The sequence below is a fragment of the Neophocaena asiaeorientalis genome, unplaced genomic scaffold, assembly GCF_003031525.2.
Source record: "Neophocaena asiaeorientalis asiaeorientalis breed wild unplaced genomic scaffold, Neophocaena_asiaeorientalis_V1.1 scaffold598, whole genome shotgun sequence".
In the NCBI taxonomy this organism is placed as follows: domain Eukaryota; kingdom Metazoa; phylum Chordata; class Mammalia; order Artiodactyla; family Phocoenidae; genus Neophocaena; species Neophocaena asiaeorientalis.
In genome coordinates this window covers 207,409-222,004 of record NW_020173036.1, presented here as the reverse complement: position 1 = coordinate 222,004, position 14,596 = coordinate 207,409, and the positions used below count along the sequence as shown (strand labels likewise).

The window sequence follows — 14,596 nt, the reverse complement described above, 5'->3', positions numbered from 1 at the left end:
GAGCTTCACCCCAGAGCTCAGGAGAAGTTGGGGGACTTCGCCCTGCCTGGCTGCCCTCCTCGTGCCTCCCCGTGAAAAGGGGTCTTCCTCAGACTTGGGGAGTTTTGAAAGGAAGCATGTCAGAGCTGTAGATGTTGCTTCTGAAATGGTGATACAGGAAGCACTGACTGTAACACATCCCTGAGAGCCAAGTGAGGAGAAAACTCCCAGCAGCACGGGAGGTAGGCGGTCCCTTCCCAGGCAGCTGGCCATCCTGGCCGAGGCACCGGCACGGCCCCTGCAAGTCCTCCGTGGGGTCCTCCTCACTGCAGTTCTTCCTTACTGGGGCCTGCTTCCTCCTTCATCTTTTTCTCTTTCTTCTCCTCCTCTCTTTCCTAGTAAGGGCCTTTTTCCTGATTAAACTGCAGTCCTTATTAAAATTCTTACATTTCCACTTTTTGGGGGCATCATCTGGAGGCTGGTCCAGGTCTTTACTGCCAGACACCTTTCTCTGGTTCCATTCATCATGCTTCTAAGCCCAATACCCCAGAAGGTTTAAGAGTGTGGGAGATAATAGTGAAAGAACAGCAAGGCAGCCAGGGGCCCAGGAAAGCAGGGAGGGGGCCATTTGTGTCCTTTGCTTACGATCTGGGGACAGATTAGAACAGGTGGGTAAAATGCTGACTTGGCCCACTCGGTGCAGGCCTCAGAGCTCTGTATTATTAGGCCCCGGCTCTAGGGGAGGGAACTGGCCAAGACCCCATGGCTCGGAGGCTGTTGATAGGAACCGAGACCCCTAGGCCTCACCTAGTCCCTTCAGGAACTTGTTGACACCACTGTGTTCTCCACTGGGGAGTGTTTCCAGGTACTCTTGGGCTCGGACCTCAAAAAGACCTGTTGATAAGAGAAATCCCAGCCATTTTAGTTCCTTCTCTTCGTGCTTCTAGACATATCCATTTCCTTACTGCCATAGGAAAGAGAAACCTTGCTTCTGAGATGAAGTTGCTCCTATAAACATGCTCTGAATCATGAGATTTATAAGGGCTTGTACTGCCCTTATAATTGTCCAACCTGTGCAATAAGTGTCTTTGGAAAGCTGTAAAGCTAGCTCGTATGTGAAATCCTATCTTTACTGGACAAACGCCTTGCAAGCATGTACACCGTGCCAGGCCCGCGGTTTCAAAGATGAACCAGACGGCCTTGGCTCGGGAGCTCCTGAGGGCTCCCTTTTCCTCGCATTCTCCCACAAGAGGGCCCCTGGCCAAGTGGTTTGGCCTCCTGGGAACCCGGCTGCCATCTGCAGACTCAGGAGGGCGGACAGGCCACCTCTGAGGGCCCTTCAGTTCTCACCCGGGACTGGAGCCTCAGGCATGCTGTCTTCATCTCTTACTGATCTTCCACAGACGGGGCTCCTTCTGTGCTACTTTTAAGCCTTATGTCTCGCTCTCTCTATCAAATAGTGATCTGTGTACCCAGCAGGTCTTCTATTAAAAGGAATCCTTTCATCAGGAGTTGTGGGACTCATACTCGCTAATCCATTTTCTTTTGTCTCTTCAGATAGCACTCATCAGAACACCTGAAGTGTGACAGACTCCCTTTCTGCCTTGCAAAGAGCTCTGGGAATTTAGAGCTTTGGTTCCTCAGATCAGTCTCTGCAATCGCAGCCCCAGAGGACACCAAGGCCTGGGCCAGCTGCTTCCCTGGCCCCCACCCCTGGCCACTGTGAGGCATCTCCTCAGTGTTGAGCATCTTTCCCCTTCTCGGGTCTAGCTCCCATCTGGGATAGCCTTTACTGACATTTCTAATTTTTAGATTCCCACAAGGACTTAAAATGATGTAAGGAAGAGATGGGAACGGTTTCATCCTCCTGGTGCACACTCCCTGCTCCTCCATCACTAGAAGCGTGATGGAGTCCAGCAACAGGGACAGGGAGGCTAGGAGAGACAGGGGAACCTCACAGAGCGAGGGCTGGGGCGGGGCTGGGCGGTCTCGTGGAGCGATGACCCACAAACCCCGCAGGTTGGGGCAGTCTCTGCCGTCCTGCCTCCCCCATGGCCAGCCCGCTGGGCTCAGTGGCACCACGTACAGCGGAGGGCGTGGGGCTGTCCTCCCCTCCTCTATCCGATCCCCAGGTCCCGGAGGAGAGGCTGAGGAAGCAGGGCAGAGGGAACCAGAGGAGGCCTGAGGAAAAGGAGAAGAGGCGCCACAGAGAGGGGAAGGGAAGGATGTCCTTGAGACTTTCGCTGAGCTGGGGAGAATAGAACAGGAGGGAACTTGCCACCAGAACCTGCAGTGTGGTTCTGGGAATGGGAAGCAGAGGAGAAGCAACGCCTGAGGAGACGGCAGGACACAGGGGCAGTTTCCCCAGCTCAGAGGTGGCGAGAATGAACGTCCTCCAGAGAAGGCTGCATGCTGTTCCCATCCGTGCCCTGGCCCATGACCTTCCACCCTGCTCAACACCCACCCGGGGTCTGGGCATCTCTGGCTGCCTCAGCCCCCCACAGGGAACATGCCTCCTGACCTTTGGCATCCTGCCGGCGCCGCTCCCGCTCCTGGATGAAGCCCCGGAACGTCTGGGTCTCCATGAAGACCTCCAGGAACCGGCGGAGGCTCTTGGAGGAGACGGCTTTGCGGAAGGCCTCTCGCTGCAGGGTCCTCTCCTCTCGCTCGCCTGCCGTCAGGAACAACGAGTAGTGGCCCACGATCTCCACGAAGAAGCGGACAAAGGCTTCGGATACCACTTCGTTCAAGGGGCTGGACTCGGGGCCTGAGCAAAATGGGGAAGGACCAGGACCGCTGAGGGCGGAGGGCTGAGGCAGAGCCTTTGGGACAAGCCAGGCACTAAGACAAGGATGCTAGCTCCCTGGATGGCAAACTGCAATGATCCACAAAAAGATTACCCACAGTGAGCATTCATTTCTTCCCCACATTTAAACAGATATTTTAGGGCCAAAATGGGGTGGGAAAAGTCTTCCCCACAGCTTATTGTTAGAAAGAGGTCCTGATAAAGGGGATGAGCGCCCAGCCTCTCTCCCTGTATACCTCTCTTGCCTATTTTCCTGCTTAACCCAGTGCCAAGTGGGACAGATGCCCATAGTCCATTTGCTCCCTGACTCCAATGATGGAAGAGGGGGTGAAGTCTGGGAGGTGGATGAGCATTTACCACGCTTGCAGTCTGGGGACCTGTCATCCTGGTCACTAGCCAGGTCATTCCTCTGTTCCAGAATGTGTTCCAGGGCTACCTGAAGCTTCCGGGGCAGAATGGAATCCTCGTCATCCATCTGTAAAGCAGAAAAAACAGGTGGGCCATCGCCCCAGTGCTTCTGGGGATGGTGGCTGCATCCTGGCCAGCAGGACACATTGGACACTGCAGGGCAGGCCTGGCAGGGTTCCTGGTTTAGTGGAAAGAACACAACTTAGAACTAGAGGTCTGAGGTTTGAATCTTGATTCCACTTTTTACAAGCTATGTGAGCCTCAGTTTCCCCACCTGTAAAATGGGCTACCAATCAGCATCTACCTCACCGTGAAGATTAAATGCACCATATAAGACGGTGATGAAAGAAACTGAAGAAGATATAAATTAATGGAAAGATATTCTGTGCCCATGGATTGAACGAATAAACACTGTTAAAATGTCCATACTACTTAAAGCCATCTATAGATTCAATGCAATCCTTATGAAAATTCCAATGACATTTTTCACAGAAATAGAAAAAACAATCGTAAAATTTGTATGGAACCACAAAAGACCTTGAATAGCCAAAACAATCTTGGGGAAGAAGAACAAAGCTGGAGGCATCATAATTCCTGATTTCAAACTTTATCACAAAGCTACCGTAATCAAGATAGTATGGTACTGGCAAAAAAACAGACATATAGACGAACAGAACAAAATTGAGAGCCCAGAAATAAACCCGTACATATATGGTCAGCTAATATTTGACAAGGGAGCTGAATATTTAATGGGGAAAGGATGGTTTCTTTCTTTTTTTTAAAAAAAATAAATTTATTTATTTATTTATCTTTGGCTGCACTGGGTCTTCATTGCTGTGTGTGGGCTTTCTCTAGTTGCGGCGAGTGGGGGCTACTCTTCCTTGCGGTGTGCAGGCTTCTCATTGCGGTGGCTTCTCTTGTTGCAGAGCATGGGCTCTAGGTGCATGGGCTTCAGTAATTGTGACATGGGGGCTCAGTAGCTGTGGCTCATGGGCTCTAGAGCACAGGCTCAGTAGTTGTGGTACATGGGCTTAGTTGCTCCGCGGCACGTGGGATCTTCCCGGACCAGGGATCGAACGCATGTCCCCTGCACTGGCAGGCGGATTCTTAACCACTGTGCCACCAGGGAAGTCTGAAAGGATGGTTTCTTAAATAAATGGTGTTGGGAAAACTGGACATCCACATACGAAGGAATGAAATTGGACCCCTGTCTTATACGAATGAAATTGGACCCCATCTTATATGACTCACAAAAATTATGTGGATTAAAAAGAATTGGATTAAAGAGTTAAATGTAAGAACAGAAACTGTAAAACTACTAGAAGAAAATATAGGTGAAAAGCTCCTTGATATCGATCTTAGCAACAGTTTTTTGGGATCTGATACCAAAAGCACAAGTAACAAAAGCAAAAGTAAACAAGTGAGAGTACATCACACTAAAAAGCTTCTGCACAATAAAACAAACAATCAGCAAAATGAAAAGGCAACTACAGAATGGGAGAATATATTTGTAAAGCATATGTCTGATAAGGGGTTACTATCCAAAATACATAAGGCACTCATACAACTCAATAGAAAAAAAGATGTGCAAAGGACATGAATAGACGTTTTTATAGATGTGTATGTACGTGTATATACATGTGTATGTGTATATATACACATAGATACACATACGCACAATGGAATATTATTCAGCCATAAAAAAGAAAGAAATACTGGGCTTCCCTGGTGGCGCAGTGTTTGAGAGTCTGCCTGCCGATGCAGGGGACATGGGTTCATGTCCGGGTCCGGGAAGATCCCACAGGCCGCGGAGCGGCTGGGCCCGTGAGCCATAGCCGCTGAGCCTGCGCGTCCGGAGCCTGTGCTCCGCAACAGGAGAGGCCACAACAGTGAGAGGCCCGCGTACCGCAAAAAAAAAAAAGAAAGAAATACTGAGTTTTGTGATAACATGGATAGACTAATACTAAGTGAAGTAGATAAGACAGCAAAAGGTAATACTGTATGTTCTCACTTATACGTGGAATCTAAAAAAACTGAACTCTGGGTATTTGCTGCTCGTCCAGTGGTCAGGACTCAGTGCTCTCACTGCCAGGGTCCCGGGTTCAATCCCTGGTCAGGGAACTAAGATCCTGCAAGCCCCGTAGTGCAGCCAAAAAAAAAAAAAAGTTATATATATATATATATATGAACTGAACTCATAAAAATAAGAGAGTAGAATGGTGGCTACTAGGGGCTGAAGGGTGAGGGAAATGGGGAAATGTTGGTCAAAGGGTACAAACTTCCCGCTATAAAATGAATAAATTCTGGGGAATCTAATGTACAGTTTGGTGACCATAGTTAACATATACTTGAAAGTTGTTAAGAGAGTAGATCTTAAATGTTATCACTACACAAAAAAGGTAATTATGTGAGGCAATGGGGGGTTAACAAACCATATTGTGGTTATAATTTCTCAGCGTGTATGTACATCAAATCATCATGTTGTACATTTTAAACTTACATATGATATGTGTCAATAATATCTCAATAAAGCTGGGGGGGAGATTAAATGCAACACAATTAATTTGTGAAAGTGCTTGGCACCTATTGGCTCCTCAATCAATGTTTCCCACTGTCCCCTACCTCCCACCCCATGGGGTGGCTAGTTCTAATCCGGGGACTCGGGTCAGGGCAGATGACCAGTATTTTTTAAAGCTGGCTTTATGATCTGGGTCTCAAAGCAGGAAGGCCTTGGGATGGGCCTACCCAGAGGGGCTCTGGGAAGTGAAAGTAGATGGAACTAATGATAAAAAAAAGGCATTAACACATATAACTTTTCAGTGGCCATTCCAAGTGTAAAAGCAGTCCTTCAGAATGCCCAGAAAGCCTTTATATAATGATTCTTTGCAAGATCTGATAGGAGTCAGGCCTTTCTGGCAAGTGATAACAAGAAACTAACTGTGTATTACTTTCTCTGATAATGAAAGTAGTTTATAATCATTATAGAAAATATATGAAAGTATCAAAACAATTAAAAATCACTCATAATCTGTCTCCTTTTCAGTCTCCCATCCCAAGACAACCAGAATTAATGTTTTGGTGAGTTTTCCTTCCAATCTTTTTTAGAGTTTTATATATATATATATTTTTTTTTCTTTCTTGTTTCTATTCTTTTTTAAAAAAACAAGGTCAGCAAAATAGTGTATACAATTTTGCATCCTGATTTTTCCACTTCATATTATATCATGAAATTTGTTATCAAATATTATTGAAAAGCATGTTGAAAAAAGACAAGTGTCCATAGTTATAACCTACACAAAGATTCTAATTGTCAGTAAACCGTTTTATGACAGAACACGTGGGAATCAATCCTTTGTCCAAAGCCCTCCTCTTTGGCCCCGTCTTCTGTCCTAACCTCAGTCAAGCCCTGGCCAGGGACTGCCCAAGCCCCTTGACCTGTTGTGCAATTTCAGGCACACAAGGGAGCCTTTCCGCAGCTGGAAAGCTGAGCTCCAAATAACAAAGAGCTGAAAACAGAGCAAGCAGTGGGTTGAAGCTGCACTTCTTACTCACCTGTCTGAGGAACCGATTGTTGACAAGGTCGACCACAAGGACCTATGAGATAAGGAAAAGGGACTATTATTGTTACCAGGGCTTCTGGGATACAGAGATGGACTCTTAGCCTTCTTCCTTCTTGGCACCCAGAGTGGCAGCAGGGCTGGGGGTGGAGGGGGCCATTTGTGGTTTCCTGACATTGCCACTGTAGCCACAAACGATGAAGAGGGGAGGTGGGGCAAAGGGCTTTCCAGAAACACACACTTTCAACACTGTAACTGCAGGCTGGGACATGTGTGGGCCACAGGCTGGACTCCCTGCCCTGTTCTCGGACTGGCTGAGGCAAAGCTGCTGTTTTTTAGTGTGTGGGTCACTGAGGAGGCGCCAGAGGCCACAGCCCCCCATCGTTCCCATTCCACTCGGTTCTGCCACCTCCCCACCCCCCAGGCCTCCCTCCTCCTACCTCCCAGTGACACACTTAGCCCTGTCATTTGTTTTAATGGGGTAGGAGGGGAGAGACCCAGAGGACTGGACCCAATGGGAGAGTAAGTCAAGCTACAGGTGCTGGGCTTCCATGAGTCAAGGCTTTCAGGCTAAAGCACCTCCCTCCTCCCTCCTCAGAGTGAGGCTGAGACCCAGAGCCACAACTAGGGTGAAGCAAGTGAAGGGCCTAGGGCACGAAACTTAAGGAGGCGCTCACTCATAGGATCAGGCAAGTGGCCGAGCCCCAGGCCTCAGCGTGGGCCACTGGCTCTGATGGAGGATGAGCAGGGGGCCTGGATGGCCACCATGATTGCACCAGCAGCGGGAATCATGGGCTCTGACACATGGCCCAGGAGTTAAGGGAGCGCTCTCCTTCCTTCTCACACCTTCTCCTGGGGTAGAACTGAGCCATTTGCGGGATTGAGGGTACCCAGGCAAACTCTTTGCAGTTCACAAACCCACACTCAAAGACCTGAGTCTGATGGTTAATATTTAACGGGACTTGGACTCTCTGGGCAATTAGAGGAGCTGCATCTGGGGACACGGGGAGGATTTCAGGCCCAGGGGTCCCCTGGGGGTTCAGGACTGCGCAGCGTCATTCAGTCCCCACGGTTCTGCTCTGACTGCTGGAGTTCTCAGTACACGGGGACAGACTATTTAGAGGAAGGGGCTGGGACTAAATAATCACAGAAATGCCAAGGGCTTTCCTCACTTGGATGCTAACTTGAAAATCCAGAACTCGATCATTAAAAACATTTTGGTTGTGGTCTTTTTAACTGATATGGAAAAGGACCTCCTTGTAGGAGCACAGTCTTTGTCAAGACTTCGTTATTAGCCCAAAGATAGTTTCCAGTTATTGTTAGCTCTTTGTGTGCTGTCTTCCCCCGGTGCTGCAGGGTGGAGAAGGGAAGGATAGGGCGGATGGCTATTTACGGATTAGGTGTATTAAAATCTGGGTAACTTGTTGATTGCTGCCCTTCTCAATGGGTATACATGGCAGTAGGTTCATTTAGAGGGGAAACCGAGTCTGCAGTCACTGAGGGTCTACTGAAGCCGACTTGGGGCGGCTAACTCCCAGACAAAGCTGTGGGGTCCCCCTGCTCCCTGACCCTGCCTGCTGGCAGAGCCACAGCCAGCACCTCCCCTCTGCCCCGCCCCACAGGCAGGGCACAGGGGACCTCCCTGAGCTCACCTCTTCCAGCGGCAGCTCCCTGAGCAGTGGCAGCGAGCTGGTGAGCAGCCCAATGAGGAAGGGGGTTGGCGAGCACACGATGTCGATCATGGCAGGTGGCAGCACGGGAATGTAGGTGTGCTGCCAGGTGAAGGGGTAGATGACTGCCACCATCGCGTGGCAGCACGTGGACAGGGTGCTGCAGTGGGGAGAGAGGGGAGAATGGGCCGATTTAGGGGAGGTGGGCAGCCTCCACGGGGAAGCCAGAGAGAGCTGTTCACACTCCAGCTCCCATTCATTCCCTCTCCCTCCCAAAACACACCCAAACAACAAAAGCCTCTTTTCTCATGGGTACTCCTTCTCTTATTGAAGATGCTTTGTATGCAAACACACAGTCTCTCCGCCAAGCGTGAAAGCCTAGGTGTGATCAAGGGAAAACAGGGTAAGTCCTTCAGTATTCATGGGCAGCCGTCCGCTCCAAATGGCTCGGTTTGTGTAAAAGCGAAACTCACATACAGTTGCTTCTTGCCCAGAATCCAAAACACAGAAAAATAACAACATTCAGAGAAATAGTCTCTCTTAAAGCAGAATGATCATAATGTAGCCTTTTAAATATATATATATATATTTATTTATTTAGGCTGTGCTGGGTCTTAGTTGTGGCACATGGGATCTTTAGTTGCAGCATGCACGTGGGATCTAGTTCCCTGACCAGGGATCGATCCCAGGCCCCCTGCATTGGGAGCGTGGAGTGTTACCCACTGGACCACCAGGGAAGTCCCATAATGTAGCCTTTTATTGGCAAACGCTGGGCCTTATGAATCGTGCGTGATCCACAGCGCTTTGCTCAGTGCCTGGATTCAAACTCAGTTTGTTGAATGAAGGGTGGATTATTTGGGATTATCACTTTGCTATCAGTTCTGCGGAGCGGAGCCGCGGCGCAGTCATGACTGGCGGCCTTCCGAGATGAGTGAGAGCAGACTTTCTCTTCTTCCTTGCAGTCGTTTCTTATCGCTACTGAGCCTGCTCACAGCAGCTCCCCTCTCCTCTCATTCTAATATGCTGTTTCTAAAATGCTATGGGATTGGAAACTTCAGAAGCTTGTTAGAAATGTCTAAGGTAAGAATAAAACAAAAGTGAGGGCCCAGTGGATTCGTCTGTGAGTATACCAAGTCATCTTCAGGGCCATGTAACCAGCATTTCATTTGTTAGGACATCTTTTGAACATTTGCCCTGGTTCTCAGCTGTGCTCTGTTTACGTAACGTTGCAGGGAAGCTGAGTTCTAGATAAATGAATGCTCCTTTACTAGGTTCCCATGATGTCAGGCACCTATAATCTCATTGTCATAAAACTTTCCTGAGGCCGTTTAAAAAAATCACTTAGCTCTGGTTTACTTAAGGAAAAAGGAGGTAGATTAAAAGATATTGGCTAAGGACTTCCCTGGTGGTCCAGTGGTAAAGAATCCGCCTTACAATACAGGGGATGTGGGTTTGGTCCCTGGTCGGGGAACTAACATCCACATGCTGCGGGGCAACTAAGACCATGCGCCACAACTACTGAGCTCCCACGCCTCAACTAGAGAGCCCGTGTGCCACAAAGTAGAGAGCGCAAGCGCCACAACTAGAGCGAAGTCCACGCCCCCCCAACAAAGAGCCTGCAATGCCTCAAAGAAGATCCTGCATCTTAGCCGCAGCTAAGACCAACACAGCCTAAAAAATAAATAAATAAAATAAATATTTTTAAAAAATGAATTAAGCCAGGCAGAAAGAGACAAATATTGTTTGATTCCACTTATATGAGGGACTTAGGATAGGCAAATCCATAGAGACAGAGTAGAATAGAGGTTAGCAGGGGCTGGCGGAAGGGAGAGTGTTGCATTGTTGCTTAAAGGGTACAGAGTCGTAGCTGAGATGATGAAAAAGCTCTGGAAAGGGATAGTAGTGATGGTTGCAAACACCGTGAATGTACTTAATGCCACTGAATCGTACTTAAAAATGATTTAAATGGTAAATTTTATGGTTATGTATATTTTACTGCAATAAAAAAAGCAGGGCTTCCCTGGTGGCACATTGGTTAAGAATCTGCCTGCCACTGCAGGGGACACGAGTTCCAGTCCTGGTCCGAGAAGATCCCACATGCCAAATCGAACCCGCGTCCCCTGCATTGGAAGGCGGATTCTCTACCACTGGACCACCAGGGAAGTCCCTAAAATGTATTTCTTATTGGGGACTGCAGTAAAAAGGCTTGGAAGCCAATGATTTGGACGAGAGAACTGGTGGGGGCGGGGGGTGGAGACAGGTAGACAGTGATGGTTGAGTTGGAATTTTGACATTTACGTGTTTTACTAGGATGTTGGTTTTCATTTCCAAGTGACTAGAGGGAGTCCCTTAAAAGAGACCCTAAGAAGGAATTCCCTGAAGGAAGCCTTGTGCATGAAATCCACCTCTTTTTATAGCACATTTGTTGTTAAGTTCCTAAATATTACTTGGAGAAAGAGTGGATCATGTGATGGTCCAGTCCACAGACGCTGTCATCCATGGTCTCTTCAGCAAGTCTTTGAAACTCTCACTTTAGTCAATTCACTAAAGGAGAATAAAAATGCAGCACTCATGTTTAACTGTCCGTTTACAGGGGACTTCCCTGGTGGTCCAGTGGTTGAGAGTCTGCCTTCCAATGCAGGGGACGTGGGTCCGATCCCTGTCGGGGAACTAAGATCCCACATGCTGTGGGGCAACTAAGCCCATGTGCCGCAACTACGGAGCCCACACCACAACTAGAGAGCCTGCACCTAACTGGAGAGAAGCCCATGAGCTGCAACGAAAGATCTTGCACACCGCAACTAAGACTCGATGCAGCCAAAAATAAATAAATACGTAAATACATAAATAAATATTAAAAAAAGAGTCCGTTTACATTTCAGAGGTGTGATTTAAGCATTTTTGACTCCAGGGAAGTTATAGAATCACAAAATTTTAGTCCTGGAAGTGATTTTAGAGATGGAGTGCATCGTCTTTTGAATTTTATACTAACAAGCCCGAGGCTAAAAGAGGTTAAAGTTACAGCAACGAAGACCCAACGCAGCCAATAAACAAATAAATAAAATTAAAATAATAATAAATAAATTAAATAAAAGAGGTTAAAGTAACCTCTGCATTCAGGATGCGGGGAGGGTGGGGACAGAGGAGTCCTGCAGACTTGGGGTGGTAAAGAGATACACACTGAGGAATGGAGGTACGAAGAGGCACGGCCAGAAGCCTCTGGGTTTTTCTCAGTCGCTGCAATAGAAAAATACAACTGTTTTTTTCCCAACTCAAAGAAAAGGCCTCCCGCCCTTCTGCTTTCTTTTGGCCTCATCCCTAGAAGGAGTAAGTCTAATGGGTTCTCCCTTCTCTGTGCTGCTGCAGCGCTTTGTGTCTCCTGGCTGAAGCCCTGCAGGGCCGGGGTTGGGGGACAGGGTGTGCCTGGCTTAGGTGCAGTGAGCGTGAACCAGCTGGACTGGGAAGGTGTTGGAACAAGTTGAGAAGATAATGATGAGCAACGCCGGAGCTAGATACATCGGGCCGGTGAATAAATGTCACGAAAAGAAAGAAGAAAGTCATTCATTTAACTGGAACGCAGGGAGCTAAAGGACAACTGTGCTCAGTTTGATGACAACTCACTGCGATGGCCTGTTGGCCATGTAGCCAGGTGCTGCCACTGTTTGTGATTTCTCCTAACAAGTGGTTTCTGTTTGTTTGTTTTTTGAATAGCCTGATTCGCTGTTGCAGCTGGGTCCCAATGTTCCACACCTGGTTCCCACTGCCACCTCGTTAGCTGGCACCTGTGGAACCCAGAGTGTCAGGAGCCACATGGCAGGTGGGCAGTGCTGGCAGCGTCACATCCCTCTTGCTTTCCAGCTCCACCAATATTCTAAACAAAAGTTCTGCCTCTTGAAACACTATAAGGAAAGGTCAGATTCTGTAAATAATACAGCTAGTGGCAGCTCTTCCCCCAAAATAAATGGTGGAAGAGCAAAGAAGGGGTTATTCTGAGTGTAGCCTGTCGAAATTTTATTCCCTGACTCATGAAGGCTAGAGGAGCCTTCCATGGGGGTGGGTCCTGCTGGGATTGGTGGTTTCTTAGGAACATGCAGAGAACAGTCTATGGTTCTGGGGATGCTAAGGATGACTCTTCAAGTTCGCTTGCCCCTTAATGTGTAGCCTTACTGAGCATCTGCTGGTTGGAGGACAGGCAGTGTTTCTGAAGGAAGTCCTAGGAAGAGGGCCCTGGAAGCTGGCTTGCATTACAGTGGGGGTGGAGGACGGGAACATCAGGGCCTGCAGCTGTGATCAATTCCTACAAAAGCGAGGCGGGGGAGGAGATGCCCCAGTGGGAGGTTGCCTGGGCCACAAGGTTAAAAGATGGGCACAGGGGAGAAGGGTCAGGTCTCAGAATGCTTTGCCATTCTGTGGTGTTTCCTGAGGGTCAAAGCATCAGTCCAGAGACATCAGGATACACTTGTGACTGCTTAAGCTCTCCTGGAGAAGACACTATGGTTCCGGTTGCTACAAAGCCCTTGTGCCCTACTTGGGGTTACTGTGCTGGGCAGCCTCCCAACTCTCCTAGCAACCAGTAAGAATCAAGCACAGAGCTTTCTCTAAGATGCTACCAGAAAAGTAAATGATGAGTTTCCAGAGTTGGACAGACCCCAGGAATTTGAAGGATGAGCCCATCAGCATCCCTTAGCATATTCCAAGCGAAGCGTTTCTCCTACTGTGCATCGACCCCAGGGACGTGAGTGAAAGGTAACTCGGATCTAGTCTGGGGCCTGGCGAGACCCCGGGAGGAGGTGGCTGCCGTACTTCCATTACTATACTTTCAAACCCTGGAGTAATGTGTCAGAGTTAAAAAGAACACAGCCTGGGCCTCAAGAAAACTGGGTCTGCTACTCTCTGTGTGATCTCAGGTAAAGCCCTTCTCCAGGCTTAGCTTCCTCATCTTTGACATGAGGAAAGTGGACGTTCCAGCTTTAACATCTACAAACTATGAACTATAAGAGAGAGAGAGGGTAGCCCACGTGCCTAGAGCCTGTGCTCTGCAACAAGAGAAGCCACCGCAATGAGAAACTCGTGCACCGCAATGAAGAGTAGCCCCCGCTCACCGCAACTAGAGAAAGCCCGCGTGCAGCAATGAAGACCCAACACAGCCAAAAAAATGAAAGGAAGGAAGGAAGGAAGGAAGAAAAGAAAAAGGAAAGAAAGAGAAAGGAAGGAAGGAAGGAAGGAAAGAAAGAAAGGTGGAGGGAGGGAGGGAGGAAGGGAGGAAGGAAGGAAGGAGAGAAAGCCAGGAAGTGGAAATAGGAGCCAGGAGCTGGAAATAGCGACATTGAAAAGAACCAAGGCCTGTCATCGGAGGGTAATTCTATAGCTCATTAGCAGAGACAGGACAGAAGAGCAATGGCAACATCTCACTCTGAGCAACTAATGGATACAAGTGTTGGAGAGTTTTTAAACTGCTGCAGTAAGGCCCCAAAAGACTACACACAAAACCAGCACAGCCTGGGAGGGATCTGAATCTGAGGGAAGAACTGGAGTACGCTTCCAGCCCGAGAATCTGTCAGTGATGGGTTTGGAGTAGAAGACAATTTGTGGCTATGCTACTGTCTAAATGTTGCTTCAAATGCTATCTTCTTGGTGTTTGTAGGCAAAAATAGGTAGTTAATATATAGTCAGTCTGACGGCATTGTGCTATTAAAGTTGCATTTTTCATAGCACTCTGCTGAATTAAATGTAGGTATCTCCCTGTCAGCCACTCTGAGGACCTCTGAAATAGTATTCTGGGTGCCAGACCACCAAGATGGCAGCTACTCACACTTTTGGGTAGGCCTTGGCAAGCTCACCTGCCTGGAGGGGGCAGGCCACAAACCCAACCTTTTTCTGAGATGGCAAACATTGCTGGTGCAACTGATCCCAGACAAGATAGGGGACCCCATGTAAGCTTACAGAAACTGATTAAAAATGAACCAAAAGGAACACACAACAAGATGAAGGTGCACAGCTACACATGGACTTACTTGCTTAGTTATCCCATGTCAAGGCCAAGGTTCAAACTCTAAATTTGTCAAGATTCGACCACCTAATCCTACTTATCATTAGCTAGAAGTCTGTCATTTGGCTTCTGGTCTTAATGCACTACAGAAAGATAAGAAGTAAATTTCTTGAATATTAAAAACTTC

The 14,596-nt window shown here is 48.2% G+C and overlaps 1 protein-coding gene across 1 annotated transcript in view; it reads right to left on the bottom strand.

The window, feature by feature from the left end:
• DENND2A (DENN domain containing 2A) overlaps positions 1–14,596 on the bottom strand; it is a 74,305-nt gene that overhangs the window by 396 nt on the left and 59,313 nt on the right. Inside the window, exons 14-18 of the mRNA XM_024742523.1 lie at positions 8,403–8,580; positions 6,746–6,787; positions 3,143–3,260; positions 2,501–2,746; positions 787–873 (exon numbers count right to left, since the gene is read on the bottom strand). Coding sequence (XP_024598291.1) covers positions 787–873; positions 2,501–2,746; positions 3,143–3,260; positions 6,746–6,787; positions 8,403–8,580 — 671 coding nt within the window. The remainder of the gene's footprint in view (positions 1–786; positions 874–2,500; positions 2,747–3,142; positions 3,261–6,745; positions 6,788–8,402; positions 8,581–14,596) is intronic.